We start from the raw sequence: 17,014 nt of genomic DNA on the forward strand, positions 1-17,014 counted from the left end.
GCTTTGCTTTGTTCCAATATGCGTGGGTCTGTTTTCAAGTGCAGTTAAGTAAGAGCAGTTTCTCAGCAATACTGTTTATAAGTAGAAACTTTGCTGCTAGCTGTTTAGTCCTCAGACCACTAAGTAAATTGAAGAGGCATAATGATTTCAAAGTCTAATAGTCGTTGATCACTGCACATCTGTTACTCGAAACTAGACTTCAAAAGGATTAAGACAATTTGCCGAGGCATAGAAACGATGCTTGCTCCATGTCATGTACAAGAAAAAGCAAGCAAGCACTGTTTTGTTTTTCGTTTTTTGTTTTACAAATAAAACACTTGATTCTCAAAGTTTTTAATGTTTTAATCTAAATAAATAATACGGTTACTTTTTTTCATTGTCTTAAGCATTTATCAGTAAGGTGTTTAATCATTTGACTAAGTTTTAAAAATTCACCATGAGTGTATTTTGAGGAGAACATAAAGAGTGGATTATGTGATATGCGGAGAGGTGTCTATGATCTAGTGTAAATTAGACAATAGATTAGGTTCCTGATCCTCTTTCATCCCAAAGTTAGCTCTGATGGAGGTCATTATGCCCCTGTTTCTCTGTTCCTTTAAATAGAGCAACCCGATTTTTTCCGCTTTCACCTCCTTCCCAACAGCACCAAAAAAAGGACGCTTACTTTGCACAATCAACTTATCTAAAAAATACATACAGTCAGTCTTCACTTTGCAATGTAGTGTAGGACCATGAAAATGACTTGCTTGCTACAACTATGCAAAGTACTCTTAACACATTTTGACAGATTTAAAGGTATGGGAGGGGTGTGGGGCATAGACTTCCATGCCCGCTTTGAACACACCACCCTCCCACTACCTCAATGTGTTCACCCTGTCTCTCCAAACCCTGTGGCATAGGGGTTTTTATGGAGGACTCAAGTATATCTGCAGGATTGATTAAATCATGGCCATTGGTGATTAACTCGATCTTCAGCCCCTCTTCTCTCCCCAGAGATTGGGGGGTGGGACTGAAAGTTCCGAGTGTCTAATGAAGGCTTCGTCTTTTGGGGAACAGCCCCATCCTGAGGCTATCTAGAGGCTGCCAAGAGTCACCTCGTTAGTACAAAAGGTGCTCCTGTCACCACTATCACTTAGGAAAATGCAAATGATGCAGGAGCTCTGTGTCAGGAACTGGGGACAAAGGGTAAGTATCTTTCTGTGACATCACAGGTCACCCTCTGGTCTTTGGCCATGAATCCTTATGGCAAAAGGATTATAATAGTTCAGAGATAGGTACATTTCTAGATTCCCATGCAGTCATTAATGATTAGTCCATCATCATATTGTATGAAACTTATCTCTTAGGGCTCAGCCACTCAGGTTTGTAGGCTTCCATTCGATCTTGTCAGGTTCCAAAAGCAAGATGATCTCAGCAGAATATGGTTTCACCCTTCCAGGCATAACTCAGGAACAGCCATGTGGAAAAGATACTGGAGATGGGGGTGGGGGGTGCGTGGAGCTTTTATGCCCACCCTGGGCATGCACTGCTCTCCCAACAGCTCCATGTGTTCACCATCCTGGAAGTTTCCTGGCTCTCTTTTTATAGAACCTTCAAATGGTACTTTGTCCAGATGTTTTTTTAGAGCTGTTTTTTTTTTCCAGACAGGATTTCATCAGCTTCAAACCCAGGGTGAAAATACAATGTAGGTGTAGGTTAAGGGTTCAGCCTTCCCTTTCCAGATTTTTATTGGTTGTTTTCAGCCTCACACCTCTTTCCTAGTGTCCCTGTGTTTTACCTAGTGTCCCTGAGCCCCAGGCTTTTCCCATTTCTCTAAGAATAGCCCTCCAATGCAGCAATATTACATGCCTGGCTGCTGGTAAGTATGGAGTGGGACACCCTGGAGACCGTCTACCAATGTCCATTTTCAGTTCCCTGCTTCCCGCCCCTCTGTCTCAGAGTCCTGGGAGGACTGGGGCATGGGCTCCATGCTCAGAGGTATCCCATTCGGCTTGCGTTTTGTGGCTTCCTCCGCCCTCTTCCACTTCTAAGTATACCTTCAGTTTTCTTGGTTGCTAATGGTTTTCTCCCATTCTCTCTTTAGGGTTCATACATTTTGTATCCCCTTATTATCTCTTACTGAGGTCTGGGAAGGCAAAGGAGAGATTGTTCGCAGTTTGCCGTCTTACTGGAATTCTCCCACTAGTTTATGTGATTGAGGATTTGAACCAGTGGAGTCGGACAGGACAGAGAAATGTAAGACTCGGGATAGAAGTTTGGGCTTTAAAGTATCTTTACTGAGCAGCTCTCACTTTGGGCATTAAAGACAGGTTGACATCACTGCTGGAAATTACTTGTGGCGATCATCTTCTCCCAAGCTCCACATTTTAGCCTTGTACAGAGTGATGTCTTGATGGACCCTGTAGTGGTTCAGCCTGTGGTCATCGCGTGCTGGGTTGACCTAGAGAGGAGAGTGTAAGCGTCAGAAAGAAGCCTGTGGGGAAGGGGGAGACCCCGGGTTTGAAGTCAGAAGGACCTGGGCTTGAATCAGGCCCAATCTGCTGATGTGTGACCCCTGGTGCTCTTCCTTGCTAACCCTGTTTTTGAAATGAAGATGACAACATTGACATCAAGAGTCATAGGACTGAATGACAATAACCTATGCAAAGTTGCTGCCCGCCCCTGTCCTCTGCCTAAATTGGAGGCCTATGGACTCTTTCCCCACTGGAATGTAAGGTTTAGGAGGGCAGGTGCTGTGTCTGTTTATGTCACTGCTTAGCTCCAGCACCTAGAGCAGTGTCCAGCACACACTAGGTACTCAAGTACATATTTGTTGAAGGAAAGAAGGAAGAAGAGTTGAAGTAGTTACACAGAGAACAGTAAGACTGAGCAGTCTGACACATGAACCTTAGAGAAGCAATTAACTTAAAGGACACATGTTCAGCACATTTTATTAGACCAGAGGCTGAGCTCTGTTCATAGTGTGTGGTTTTCCCTGTGTCTCAGTATTGGGGTTGGGGGTTCTCTGCCTGTTTGGGGTGAGGTACTGCCAGGGGCAGGGATCCTAAGTTAAGTTGGAGCTGATCAATCCTCTTCAGCCCCCAACCACATCACTAAAACTGTGTATGTACCTTTTAGGGTTGTTGTATAACACCTGGATATAACGTTTTGGGTTTTTTTGCTTATACTTGACTCTGCCGCCAGCGCCATCTGTTGGCATTGCCCCCAGTTACAGTGGTGAACAGGCTTGTTGTCTGCAGACTCTTTATAACTCCATAGTGATGACTGATCTGGCGGCCACGCAGTTATCTGCAAGGCCTAGGAGGGTCTGAGCAGGGCAGGGCTTGTCCTTCCTGTCACAGTGTGGTAAGCCTGCCGTGAATTGTGCTGGTCAAAGATGCGACATTTCCACATGCACACCTGTACTCGTGGAAGTCAGATCTTTTTTTAAAAAATGAAGAATAGTGAGTTAAATTATTTGTGCTTCATAATACTTTTCTGAGTTGCTAAATCACTAACTTGGGTGATTTTTATCTTCACCTGCCTTTCTTCACAACTCTCCTTTCCTCCAGCTACATGCACACAATTTCCCTTTGAGCATTTCTCTCTTCCCCAGCTGTCTAACCCGACCTCTCCCTCTTGGACTCAGTTATCCTTGTGTAAATGGCAGGGCTTCCGCTAGAACCCTCACCCTGTCTCCTGCAGTCTCATCTCTCCGTGGTGATAGCTCACGTTTGAAGAGGAGCTGTTGCAAATGAGCAGCTATTAGAGCTCCTCCTCACTGGGAAAACTTGGCTTTGAGCCACTTATTCCCATCGGCATGCAGTACCCCTCTGTCAGAGCCACATGCCCAACTAAAGTTGTGTAAGTGGGCGGGAAGGGCAGGTCTCCATAGTAGACATAAGGGAAGGACAGGGTATTGGGAGATTGTGGGAAAGGAGCACGTAGTGGACAAAGAGAACTGGGATCGAGGCAAGGGACCACGTGCAGCACGTGATGGTCGTCGGTGGGGCTATGTGCCCTTTCTCGTCTTCCTCATGACATCATAGTAGCCCACGTTTATTGAGCACTTACTATGTGCTAGGTACTATCCTGGCAGGTTATATACATTGTCTCAGCTAATCCTCACCACAAACCTTCAGGTGTCCAAATTATTATCCCCATTTTAAGGTAAGTAAATGGAGGTTGAGAGATTTAGGTCACATAGCAGAAAGTGATAGAGCAGGGATTTGAACTCATGCTGTCTGGCTCCAGAGTCACCCTGTTACCTTGAAACACTGAGGCACATGGTGCTATAGAAGGATGGGAGCAGTGCCCAACTCTGCCTGGTGGGGGCAGAAGTCACTTAATGGGACTTTCTGGAAGAGGTGACTCCTGAGCTGTCTCGAAGGATGAGTAGGAGTCTCCAAGGCATATGGTCTAGGGGTCAGGAGGTGGCGACAGGAGCCGTCCATGTGGAGATAGATACAGGGGATGTAAGATTCTGGTGCCTGCGAGGCAATGACGTGAGTTCTGATACAGCTGAGGAACAGTGTCTCCAAATTCACATCACCCACAGAACATGCAGATGGACTAAGAGCCAAGTGTTAAAAGAACATAACAACTTAGGGGAAATAGAAGTTTTGTAACTCTTGATGTTGAAGGTTTTCCTAAGAATGGTACAAAACCCAGAAACTATAATGGAAAATGGTGGCACAATGACTACTTAAAAATGAAAACCTTCTATGTGGTAAAAGACATAAACAGAGTTAAAAGACAAGAGCAGCAGGAAATTCTTCAAGTTGTCTATTCAGAAGTCTGCATTTCTTAGTAACAGAAGCCCTTTATCATCTAGGGTAATGACATACCAAAGGTTCCATTTCCCAGGCTTCTTGCAGCTCCTGGTGGCCTTCCCATCAAATGAGGTGAGTATTGTTACTATTATTCTCAGTTCCAGGTAAGTGAGATGTTAAGTGACTTGCTCAAGGCCACACTACTGGAAGAGCAAACCAGGCAGTCTGTCGTCAGCATCAGTAACCTTTGTTAATCAACACTTACATGGTACTGTGTGCCACGCACTGTTCTAATCACCTTTTAAATTCTACCTCATTTATTCCTCATAACAACCTTATGAAATAAGTACTGTAAGATCTCCATTTTCCACCAAGGAAACTGAATCATAAAAGAGCTGAGTCACTTACCCAACGTCACACAGCTAGTACCGTTAGTGGTAGGCAGAGGTCAAACCCAGGCAGTCTGGTCCATACCCTGCTCTCTCAGCCCCCACCTCTACTGCCTCTGTGCTTCCCAAGTAAAGGAGCCACACTTACCAAGGGATCTGCATTCCATCCAATTTCTTGGCTCTCAGTCTGTGTTTCTGGGTATTTCTTCCTTGGTCCCTGGGCAGCATGGTGAATAAGATTCAGAAACCTGTCTGGAAGACCAGGCATGTATTATGAAATCCGGCTTTGGGAACCCTGGGTGGTTCTGTGCTTTTAACTCTGGCCACATCCTTCCTTAGAGGCAGAGCACCGGGCCTCAGAGGCTTACGTAGGCCTCACAACATGGGTCTGCTCCCTCCTCTCATCTTTCAACACATATTTGTTGAGCCAAAACTCTGTGCCCGACACTGTCCTGGGCCCTGAAGGTAGAGCAGATAAGACAGACACGGTCCCTGTTCTGGAGCTCCTGGTCTAGGGGGAGGGACAGGGGACACAGCATATATTATACAAGCAAACCCGATGGTGGAGACTGTGACGCGAGCTGTGAAGAAGGGAGTCGGCAAAGGGGCATTCAGAGGCCGGCTGGCTGCTTCAGACAAGGTGGTGAGAGGCCGCCTCTCCGGATGCCAGGCAGGAGCCAGACCTGAGACTGAGGCAGAGAAGCACACCACGGGCGGGAGGCGAGAACAAAGGCCCTGAGGCCTGAGCGAGTGTGGCCGAGAGAGGAGGAGGAGGGCTGTAAAGTGAGGTCAAATCCTTCTGTATAGACAGAAGTCTGGCCGCCAACACCAGGTGTATTTGTAACTCCACAGCTTAAGGACTGAAAACATTTTCAGTTTCTCCACTATCAGTTCTCAATCTGCGAGAGGCCATTTGACAGTGGGAAGAACCTGGGCTTTGTAATTGGACATTCCTGGACCTTCCACTACCAGCTTGTCAGGTGACTTAACTTTTCTGGGCCTCACTTGTATTTTCCTGTAAAATGGGAGGAAAATATCCACCTCAGGAAGATGACTGGGAATGGAATAAGAGAGTGAAAAGGGGCCTGACATCCAGCCGAGCTCATCCTTAACCAAAGGGAGCTAGTAATAAATTACTGCCTGGCTTTCAAGATTTCATCATCTGTCATTTTCCTCATTTCTACAAGTCCCCAGCTCCAATCCTTTAGCTAGGCTGGTGTCTTCACTACAGATAAGGACCTTACTTTCTTTTGTTGTGCTCTCTCGATTAGTCTATTCACGTGTCTGTCTGCACTGTGCCAAACGATCCTGTGCGCTTTCCCCACGCCACACCCCGTCCCCAACCTCTGATATGTCCCACATCCTTCCTCTATCATAGTCTACTCTAAGAAGGTAGAGGGGAAAGAGAGAAGCTTGCCAGGAAGGATTACGCTTTGCATCAAATCTCTCTTCCCTCATTCTCGCACGTGATCCCCACCCCCCTGTATATTTTAGACAAGCCCAACTAGTGACAGTTCTAGGGCCATGGTCTCTCTCATTCCTGTGCCTTTCCATGTACCTTGGAATTTCCTTCCACAGTTCTATACCTGACATACTCCTCCTCACCCTGTTACCAACTCCTTTAAGAATACCTCCCAGAACTCAATATCTGATTTAGGCACCTGTTTTCTATGCTGTTACCATCTCAGTGCTAGGCTTCACTAAGGTATGAGATTCCCCACCCCACATAGCGACTATCACATAGTAATAATGAAAATGACGGGCTGGCCCGGTGGCTCAGGCAGTTAGAGCTCCCTGCTCCTAACTCTGAAGGCTGCTGGTTCGATTCCCACATGGGCAGTGGGCTCTCAACCACAAGGTTGCCCGTTCAACTCCTCGAGTCCCACAAGGAATGGTGGGCAGCGGCCCCTACAACTAAGATTGAACACGGCACCTTGAGCTGAGCTGCCGCTGAGCTCCCGGATGGCTCAGTTGGTTGGAGAGCATCCTCTAAACCACAAGGTTGCCAGTTCGACTCCCGCAAGGGATGGTGGGCTGTGCCCCCTGCAACTAGAAAGCGGCAACTGGACCTAGAGCTGAGCTGCACCCTCCACAACTAAGACTGAAAGGACAACTTGAAGCTGAACGGCACCCTCCACAACTAAGATTGAAAGGACAACAATTTGACTTGGAAAAAATCCTGGAAGTGCACACTGTTCCCCAATAAAGTCCTGTTCACCTTCCCCAATGAAATCTTTAAAAAAAAAGAAAAGAAAAAGAAAATGACATTAATAACATTTCATAATCACCAGTGCCACATACTGTCCTAAGCACTTGCATTATTTTGTTTAATCGCACAACAACCCTAAGTGATAAGCTCAGAGAGGTGTAAAGTACTTGCCCAAAGTCACACAGTTATGAGTGGCAGAACCAGGATTTGAACTCAGTATGACTCCAGAACATGTGCTTGTAACAGCTAAATGTTTGATGGATGAATAAATGGAAAGTTAAGGCCATTAGGAACATTTTTGTTGGCTTTTAAGTTAATAAACTGGCAGTATGGTGGAATATGTCAGTCTCTTGTGAGCTTGGTTAGTATGAGTCCAGTTCTCAGATGATCGAAGCAAAGGACTGATGTTTGCCCCAAGGTAACTACCCTGCCAGGTCTCTCCAGCCAGTTGCCTCTATGTGCTCTACCTCAGTGGTATTCTCAAACCCCCGGACTTACCATCTGCAGGTTCCTCCAGATTATCATGCCAAGACATGGGCTTTCTGGTAATTATGTGAACTGGAGAAAAACAGCATCACAGGTTCACGTTAAAACAGTATCTCCCTACCTTCTCTAAGACCCACCTTAGGCCAGAAGTCATTTAGTATTTTCTCAGTGTCACATGTGCTGGGCACTAGGGAATAAGGCCTTCAAGGACCTCACAGTCTCGAGTGGCACTGTCCAGTTCATTGGCCATCAACCGCATGTGGCTACTTGAATTTGAATAAAGTTTAATACAATTAAAAATGAATTCCTCAGACACACTAGCCACATTTCAAGTGCTCAATAGCCACATGTGGCTAATGGCTACCATTTGGAGCAACAGATATAGTACATTTTCATCGTTGCAGAATGTTCTCTTGGACAGCGCTGGCCTACTGAAATATACAAGGGAGCCAAAGATGTTAGATAGCTCCATTTGAGCCTTGGTGGTATTCAGGAGGAGCTGCTGTTACAAGACCAGAGGAAACTGCTGAAGGAGTGTGCAGTGAAGAGTGAGTGAAGGGTAGGGCCATTTGATCAGGGGGACACTGTGGGCCCTGAGTCTACTACCCCTGAACTTTCCAAAGGTCTAAGACAATATTAGAAGCCTGAAAAAACCCTAAACTTTAGCTTATGAAAAACAAACCAAAGCAGAAACAAAACATAAAACCCTGCTAAATATAATTATTTCAAAAGCAAAATGATAAAAAGCCTTCCAACTTTTTTATAACAAAAATATTTTAATTGCGACCTGGGTGCATTTGAATATATGTAATATATTTGATGTGATGTGCGGCGAGAACCTCCCCCGGCTCGCCGTTTCCCCCCGGCCCCCACCCTCCGCTAAAAGTCGGACTTCCTGAAGTCTAGGAAGTGGGGCCAGGCCAGAAAAGGCATCTCCTGAAAAGGCTCTGCCCCAACCCCGCCTCCCCGTCCAGCACCCTGGATGATTCCTCCTTCTCCGAGCGCCCCCCCCCCCTTCTTCCACCCCGCGGCGCCCCTCACCCTTGTGCAGGGGATTCACGTGATACTGCGTGTAGAGTTTCTGGGTTCGTAGCTCTTTGAGGTACAATTCCCGCAAGATCTGGTTCTGTTGGACCTCATCTTGCACCATCACCTCCTTTTGGCGCCTGGCCATGGCCTTGGCCTTGTTGGATCTGGCCGGGCTCTCTCTCACAGTCCTCTCTACGCTTGCGGAGTTGGGGGCCAAGGGCCGTCTCCAGGCAACGGAGTCCTGGCGGTCTCCAGGCAACAGCGTCCTACGTTACCCGCTTCCCTCCTACCTCACTGCCGCCCGCCCACACCCACTTCCAGAATCGTATTCCATGCCCCTCCCCCACGGGCGCTGGACTCACCTTCCGCATCTTCTCAGAACAGCCTGGTTACTAGGACCGCCCCTGGATACGGCCAGAAAAGTACTCGGGCCCAGTGGCCAACCCAGGCGGTAATGGACTTGATTGAAGCTCACCTTGGCCAGTCATTACCTGAAAAAGATTTTGGAAAGAGTCAGAAACCTCTCGCACTTTAGGCATTCACGGCCACCGCTGCCTGCCCCAGCCAGCGGCCCCTTGGTCTCTCGCGGCTGCTTTCCCAGGCCAGGCCCTGCTTCACTATGGCTGCAGCACAGAACAGCACGCTGGACTTCGTGCTGGGTGCCCAATCTGATGTCGAGACCATTCTGAAAGGCCAGCGGTCCATTTTCCAGGAGCAGGGGATGACAGACCATGGCTGTTTAGCAACCTACATCAACAAAAATGGCAGCTTGGCCAACTTGAGGATTTACCCACATGGATTGGTATTACTGGACCTTCAGAGTTATAGTGGTGATGCACAAGCCAAAGCTGACAGACTTTTGACCAAAATGGAAGAAAGAATGAAAGAATTGAGTCAGGACAGCTCTGGTCAGTGATTACCACCCATAGTTTGAGGAGGGGCATTGACAGATTCTGGCTCACTGCTGATGGCCTTCTGGCTGAGTACGACAGCTGAAGTGGTATATGATGAAGCTTCACCTTATCAGCACATTAAGATTCTATGTACGAAGCAGTATGGACATATTCTCATCTTGAGGGGGTTGTTAATATCGTGGGGAGTGATTTGGCCTATACCCAGGCCATCATGGGCAATGGGAGAATTACACTGGCATAGATGTACTGATTATGGGAGGCAGAGATGGCGGACATATTATGTGCAATAGTCAAACTGAGACCAAAGATGGCCACTGTGCTAGAGATTGACCAAATGGTGATTGATGGATGTGAGAAATACATGCGAAAAACTTATGATGACCTATTTTTGACAATCTGTACAATATTAGTGACTGGGACAAAGTATAGGAATTCAAACAAGGAAGCTCAGGATCACTTAGAAACTTTGAATTATGTTTGGAAGATATTGAGAGTTTTAAGAAAGCAGAACACAGGTTCTTGGATAAGGTCTTGGACAATCTTACAGGAGGCTGCTATCAGGTTCTCATAGAAAACCATGCTCAGGTACTGAAAAGGTACGCCAAAGAAGGTAGAGAGTTTGATTATGTGATTAATGATTTGATAGCTGTTCAAATCCCCATATCTCCAGAAGGAGATTCCACATGGGAGTTTCTCAGACTGAATCTTGACCTCTCAATGAGAGTACTGAAGCAGGATGGGAAATATTTTACACAGGGGAACTGTGCCAGTTTGACGGAAGCCCTTTCACTCTATGAAGAGCAGCTCAGGTGCCTATATTGTCCTGTGGGATTCTGCAAGGAAATGGTCTGGGCCCATCCATATTTGCAGTTGTGGGTATTTTACTCTGGAAGAAAGCTCAGCCTTGAAGATCATGCCCTCATCCTGTGTGCTGCAGATAGGCTTCCTAACCATTCACATGACACTGAAATGAGTCAGGCAATTATTATTGTTAATTTTAAAAAGCATATGGAAAATGTATATTTTGATGAGCTAGGATGCTATTTTTTTTTTGTAAGTCAGCTGAAGGATAGTGAGACAGCACAGAGAAGGCTGCTAAATGCGCTGAACCCCGAGAGTGTGATTTTATTACTTTTTTTCTGTGTGGTCTTTTCTTGTTTTTATTTTGTTAGACTTTTAATTTGATTGTTGGAGGAATGAACATCATTGTTTTGTTCTGGAGGGAAGTTTTTGATGGTGTTTCTTTTCCCCCAAAATCGACTTAGATATTAAAATTTGGTGCTTATAAGAAAAAATTTAAAAAGAGTGAATCAGCAATGCTTTGATTAAAATTACAAGGGAGGAAAAAAAATGAAACAAACCCCTTTCCCGCCTTAAAGCAGATGCCCAGAATCAAAACCCTCTGTATCTATCTTACAAAACAGCAGAGGTTTCACATCTAAGAAGACATTCTGGCCCATGTCACCCATGTGATAATATAGACAGAATAATCCTTTCCTAATCTAAGTAATTGGGGGGCCTTATAGTTTATTTTTTAAAATTTTAATTGTGGTAAAATACCCATAAAAAATTTACCATCTGGACCATTCTTAAGCACACAGTTCCGTAGTGTTAAATGTGTGCACATTTTGTGAGACCAATCTCCAGAACTTTTTCATACCCATTAAATAACAATTCCCCATTTTCCCCTACCCCAGCTCCTGGCAACTATTTTACTTTTTCTTTCTATGAATTCGACTACTCTAGATACCTTATGTAATATAGTTTATTTTTAAAAAGAACCCAAAGTCGGCCTAGCATAAAGAAAGGGGCCATCCTGGTTTTAGTAAACACCTAAACACTGACTCCACGGCCTGTGCTCTTCCCCACTATGTCCGTCCGTCCTTCATTCATACACACACTCATTCATTCATGACCCAGTGTGTTTCCAGGATGTTTTTAAGTCTGGGGGGACATGGTGTTGAACATACCAGTTGTGTGAACATGTCTGCAGTTTCCTGAGCCCAGCAAGCGACTTCATGTCTCCTTGCTGTAGCTCCTGCTCCTTGGCCTGGAAGGCTCTTCCCCACATTGTCTGTTTGGGGAACACACACCCAGTGTTTATAATGAGTTCATGTGTAATCTTTCAAAAACCTTTCTGGATTCTATAGCCCCTAGTCCAGTTTTTCTTTGTGCTATGCTCTACCCCAAATCTATAGTTACTAGAATAGTTTACTAGACTAATGTATTTACATCTAATTTTCTTGAGTACAAGAAATATATCTGGTCCATCTCTGTATTACCAGTACGTGGCACAATATGGATAGATGTAGATGTTTGGTAAATGCTGGCTGATTTTATGTCTGATCAGTTGGCACTGTGATTTTCTTCTACATCATTACATAAACCCTTACAACATTCAGAAACACAAACAGATTTTATCACACACTGAACTGAGCTGGGGAAGTGCCTTTGTTGCTTGTCATTGTGAACCACGGGTCCGTTTTCCTAGCAAGGTTCAAATAGCCTCCTGAAGTTGTCACTACTTTCCAAAGACTGAGAAAATCATCATTCTGCTAAGGAGCTACACTATTAGCTTTGGGACAAGTAGCAAGACTGTATTTGTTCCAGCCAAACTGACATTTTTTTTCAGCCTGGGCTCAGTGGTCCAGCAGCCCTCCCTCCACACAGGGCTAGGGTTAGGCCAAGTCTCAGAAGGAAGTAGGGCTGGAATCGGTGTGGCTTCCTCTTCTCTCCACATTCTTGTGTTTCCCAGGAGCCCCGATATGGACTCTAAACATATCACAGCCCAGCCCAGCCCAGGCCAGCCAGCCCAGGGATTCTCTAGGGCTGCGTCTGTTACCTTGGGTAATTCCAGGCCATCAGTGTGCTTCTAAACTCCGAGACTATGTATTGAGAAATACTGAAGAGCTGAAAAACGTAATAGTCCAGGCGCTCCAGTTTCTCATCCAGTGTCTGAGGTTTTAGATTTTTCTTGAAATTTCTAGGTTACATTTCAATTAAGATCAGGTGCAGAGACCCAGATAACAGGGAAATCAACTAGAAAATATAACAGAAAATAAAATACCATTTACATTAGCAACCAACTGAACTGTTTAGGAATTAAACTAACAAGGAATGCGTGAAACTTTTATGCGGAAGAAAATTACTCCTATTTTATAACATACCAATGATCTTAATAAACAAGCAGATATGCATTGCTGGCGTGACAACTCTGCAGTAATTAGAACCACAAACTAGATGTACTGCAGCAATATGGACAGACCTGTAAAAATTATGTTGAGGCTAAAGTTTATAATACAATACTATTAATTAAAACTACAAACAGACCAACTCTATATGGTACAAGACCAATTGTACATGGTATAGAGTTAATGTCTATTTGGATAAGAAGATTGGGGAGGCAAAATATAGGGTGGAAAAAAAACCCCCACGATTTCTAGGCTGAGTCTGCCCCAGGAGGCCCGAGACAAGGTAAGTCACAGCCCACCTCACCCCCCAAGGCACCCAAAGCCTAGTGAGCATCAGGACCAAGGGCAGCTAGAATCCCTGTCTACACAGTTAGGCACACCAGTCCTCTCTCTTGGTGCAGATAATCTGAAAAAGATTTCCTGGGACTTTGTAATAAGTCATATTTTTTCCCCTGGCAGATTTTCCAGCTTTGTCATAATAACTTTTGCTGCCATAGTGCCCTCTGTTTTTGCTGCAGGGCAGGGACAAGTAGGTTAATTCTGCATTCACTGCACATGAACCAGCCACCTTTCTGGGCCAGGCATCACAGCTGGTGCTGAGGGTACCACTGAACAAGACAAGCAGAGTCCTGCCCTCATGGAGTTTGCAGCCTATAAACTGGTGTTCATTAAAAGCCTCCGTGTGGGCATCAGTCTCCAGGGGAGGGACTGAAACACTCCCACCAGAAATACCAGGGACCACCCTCGTGAACCATGAGCAGGGCAGGCAGCAAGACCTTCCTGGAGGCAGAAAATGGATCTTGAACAAATTTGAGGCTTCAGAGGTTGTAGCCCCAGCTCCAGCCACCTGAGTCAGAGCACCCAGTGCCTTTCAGGTCTCTGGCCCAACACCTGTCTACCTTCTGCCTGAGTTCATTCCCTCCATTATGGCCACCAAAAGTGCTTGTTCTTCAGTGCATGGTGTCTGGAGCCTCCAAAATATTTACTGTATGAATTGATTAAAACACATCTGTTCCTATGGGGGAGAAAAGCACAAGACTTTTAGCTACGATAGAGTAACTGGGACTGGGCTTGCCCTCCTGCTGCAAACAACTGGCCAAAAAATACATGAAACAACTGTTTTCAGACAAGCAGCCAGTGGTCTGTGGTTTCTTGAGAGAAGGGAAACAAGGGAGATAATTCCTCCAATTGCCCTAAATTTCTACTTGGAGACACTTTCTGAAATAAGGAAATGGGAACCCAAGTTGAGTGTGGTAATATTGTGTGGTTGGGGAGACATAGATTGAGGAAGTGTGAGGCAGCTGAGAATTTGTGGTGCAGTAAACGAAAGGAGCAGGAAGAGGAAAAGAGGAGAAAGGAAATTTAAAGCTTTAAATACTAGTATAAGATCCAAAGTACAGAATTGATGGACTAGGCTTCTACCTTAGGAAACTAGAAAAAGGATAAACTTTAATAAAAATTATAAGTAGAAAGAAAGAAAGACTCAAGAGTAGAAATCAATCACATGAAAAATAAGCAAGCAATAGATAAAACTAATAAAGCCAAACCTGGTTTGCTGAAAATATCAACAACATGGATAAACTTCTAGCTAGACTAATCAAGAAAAAGAGAGAGAGACACAGAGACAGAGACAGAGAACAGAACCAATATAATGAATAAAAGTGGGGCATTACTGCACATTATACAGCCGTTAAGTGGGTGACAAGAAAATGTTAAAATGAATTTTGTCAATAAATTTGACAATTTAGACAAAATGATAACTTCTGTGAAGATATAAAATTCCAGAACTGACAAAAAGGGGGAAATCTGCAATGCTTCATATCTATTTAAAAGTTGAATTTTTGATTGAAAAATATTCTCCAATATATAACCTCCAGGCCCTGATGGCTCTTCTGGTTACTCTGTCAAACATATAGTGAAGAAAATACCAATCTTAACACAAATTCTTTCAGAAAACAAGTGGAGGGAACATTTCCCAACTCACTTTATGAGGTCAGCATTACATTGATGCTGAAATCTGACAAATTATTATAAAAAGGAAAACTAAAAATAAATATCCTTCATGAACACAGATGCAAAAATTCTTAAGTATTTAGAAAATAATACTTAAGAATATAAATACTTAAGTATATAAATAGAGTAATACATCATGACGAAATGAGGTTTGTCAAAGATGCATGGTTGCTTTAATGTTTGGCAATATCAGTTCACCATTAGTAACGAATAAAAGAGAAAAGCCATATTATCCTCTACATTTTGCAGATGAGGAAGGATGGAAAAAGGGGAGAGCTGCTGGGTTCTTCAGGGGAGACCCTTGCATCTTCCCCCTGACACAGCAACTTATCAGAACTCACAGTTCCAAGTTAGGGGGTCTTGATAAGCACTCACATTTAAAACACAAAACAAAATCTTTTTATTGTGAAATATCACACATATACAGAAAAGTGCTTTCCTCCAAACTATGTAGTTCACACTGATTTATCACACTGTACACATGTTTTTCCATCACACAAGCCAAGATAGAACACTGACCACACTCCAGAAGCCTCTCTCATGCCCCTTCCCAAACACTGCCTTCTCCTTTGTCCTCAAGGGTACTCAGTATTCTAACACCAAAATTATCCTTTAACTGTTTTTTCACTTTCTATAAATGGAATCAACAGTATGCATGCTTTTGTGTTTGACTTCTTTTGCTCAACATTATGTTTGTGAAATTCATCTGTGTCAACAAAATAAAGAGGCAACCAACCGAATGGGAGAAAATTTTTTGCAAACAATGCCTCCGATAAGAGGCTAATATCCAAAATATATAAGGAACTCATACAACTCAACAACAACAAAAAAACAAGCCAATTAAAAAATGGGCAGAGGACCTGAATAGACAGTTCTCCAAAGAGGACATGCAAATAGACATGAAAAAATGCTCAATATCACTAATCATCAGAGAAATGCAAATAAAAACCACAAGGAGATATCACCTCACCCCAGTCAGAATGGCTTTCATCAACAAGACAAATAGCAACAAGTGTGGAGAGGCTGTGGAGAAAAAGGAATCCTCATACACTGTTGGTGGGAATGCAGACTGGTGCAGCCGCTATGGAAGGCAGCATGGAGGTTCCGCAAAAAACTAAAAATCAAATTACCACATGACCCAGCAATCCCTCTCTTTGGTATCTACCAAAAAATTTGAAAACATTTATCCATAAAGATATATGTGCTCTGATGTTCACTGCAGCTTTATTTACAGTAGCCAAGAATGGAAACAACCAAAGTATCCTTCGATAAATGATTGGATAAAGAAGTTGTATATACACAATGGAATACTATTTTGCCATAAGAAAATATGAAATAGTGCCATCTGTGACAACAGGGATGGATCTTGAGATTATAATGCTAAGTGAAACGAGTTAGACAGAAAAAGTCGAGCATCATATGATTTCACTGATATGTGGTATATAAAACCGACAATAACAAAAGAACAAGAAAAACAAATGAAGAAATGAAACTAATAGACACAGACAATAGTTTAGTGGTTACCAGAGGCAAAAGGGGAGGAGGGTGGTAGATGAGGGTAAAGGGGATCAAATATATGGTGATGGAAGGAGAACTGACTCTGGGTGGTGAACACACAATGTGATATATAGATGATGTAATACAGAATTGTACACCTGAATGAAATCTATGTAACTTTACTAACAATGGTCACTCCAATAAACTTTAATAATAAAAAGAAGAAAAGAAATTCATCTGTGCTTTTGCATAGAGCTGCAGTTTCATTACTTTTCATTACTGTGTAGTGTTCCCTTTTCTGGCCAAACCACAATTGATTTATGCATTTTACTACTGATGGACACTGAGTTGTTTCAGGAAGGACTATTACAAATCACGCTGCATGAACATTTTTGTAGATGTCTCAGTGCACATGTGCAAACACTTGGCTGGATATATACTTAGGAGTGGAATTGCTGGCTTATAGGGAATGCCTATGGTTCACTTTTAGTAGATGATACCCAGCTGCTTTCCAAAGGGGTGGAGCTGATGGACT

At 43.9% G+C, this 17,014-nt stretch overlaps 1 protein-coding gene and 1 pseudogene across 3 annotated transcripts; one reads left to right on the top strand and one right to left on the bottom strand.

The window, feature by feature from the left end:
• Positions 1–1,905: 1,905 nt before the first annotated feature.
• CFAP144 (cilia and flagella associated protein 144) lies at positions 1,906–9,097 on the bottom strand. 2 transcript variants are annotated; one of them, XM_081056570.1, is made up of 4 exons: positions 8,877–9,097; positions 7,848–7,907; positions 5,289–5,392; positions 1,920–2,440 (listed from the first exon to the last, which is right to left on the bottom strand). In XM_081056570.1, exons 1-4 carry the CDS (start codon positions 9,007–9,009, stop codon positions 2,330–2,332), a joined length of 408 nt encoding a protein of 135 aa, XP_080912696.1. In that variant the 5' UTR covers positions 9,010–9,097; the 3' UTR covers positions 1,920–2,329. The 2 variants fall into 2 exon arrangements, with proteins under 2 accessions (XP_080912697.1, XP_080912696.1); XM_081056571.1 differs by lacking the exon at positions 7,848–7,907 and having other exon boundaries at positions 1,906–2,440.
• Positions 9,098–9,483: 386 nt separating this feature from the next.
• On the top strand, positions 9,484–10,686 carry LOC308501020 (spermine synthase-like; annotated as a pseudogene). The gene is made up of 3 exons: positions 9,484–9,641; positions 9,794–10,160; positions 10,307–10,686. The product of its transcript is annotated as a spermine synthase-like (transcript).
• The last annotated feature ends 6,328 nt before the right edge of the window (positions 10,687–17,014 follow it).

This window comes from Rhinolophus hipposideros, assembly GCF_964194185.1.
Source record: "Rhinolophus hipposideros genome assembly, chromosome: 8".
NCBI lineage: Eukaryota > Metazoa > Chordata > Mammalia > Chiroptera > Rhinolophidae > Rhinolophus > Rhinolophus hipposideros.

Excerpts from the sequence above, each read along its gene's own strand:
- CFAP144 (XM_081056570.1), bottom strand. The coding sequence starts at position 9,009 with ATGGCCAGGCGCCAAAAGGAGGTGATGGTGCAAGATGAGGTCCAACAG. Across the intron at positions 7,908-8,876 it reads CGTGAATCCCCTGCACAAGG|TTCACATAATTACCAGAAAG; the intron begins GTGAGGGGCGCC and ends GTTTTTCTCCAG. Across the intron at positions 5,393-7,847 it reads TCTGGAGGAACCTGCAGATG|ACAGGTTTCTGAATCTTATT; the intron begins GTAAGTCCGGGG and ends CTGGTCTTCCAG.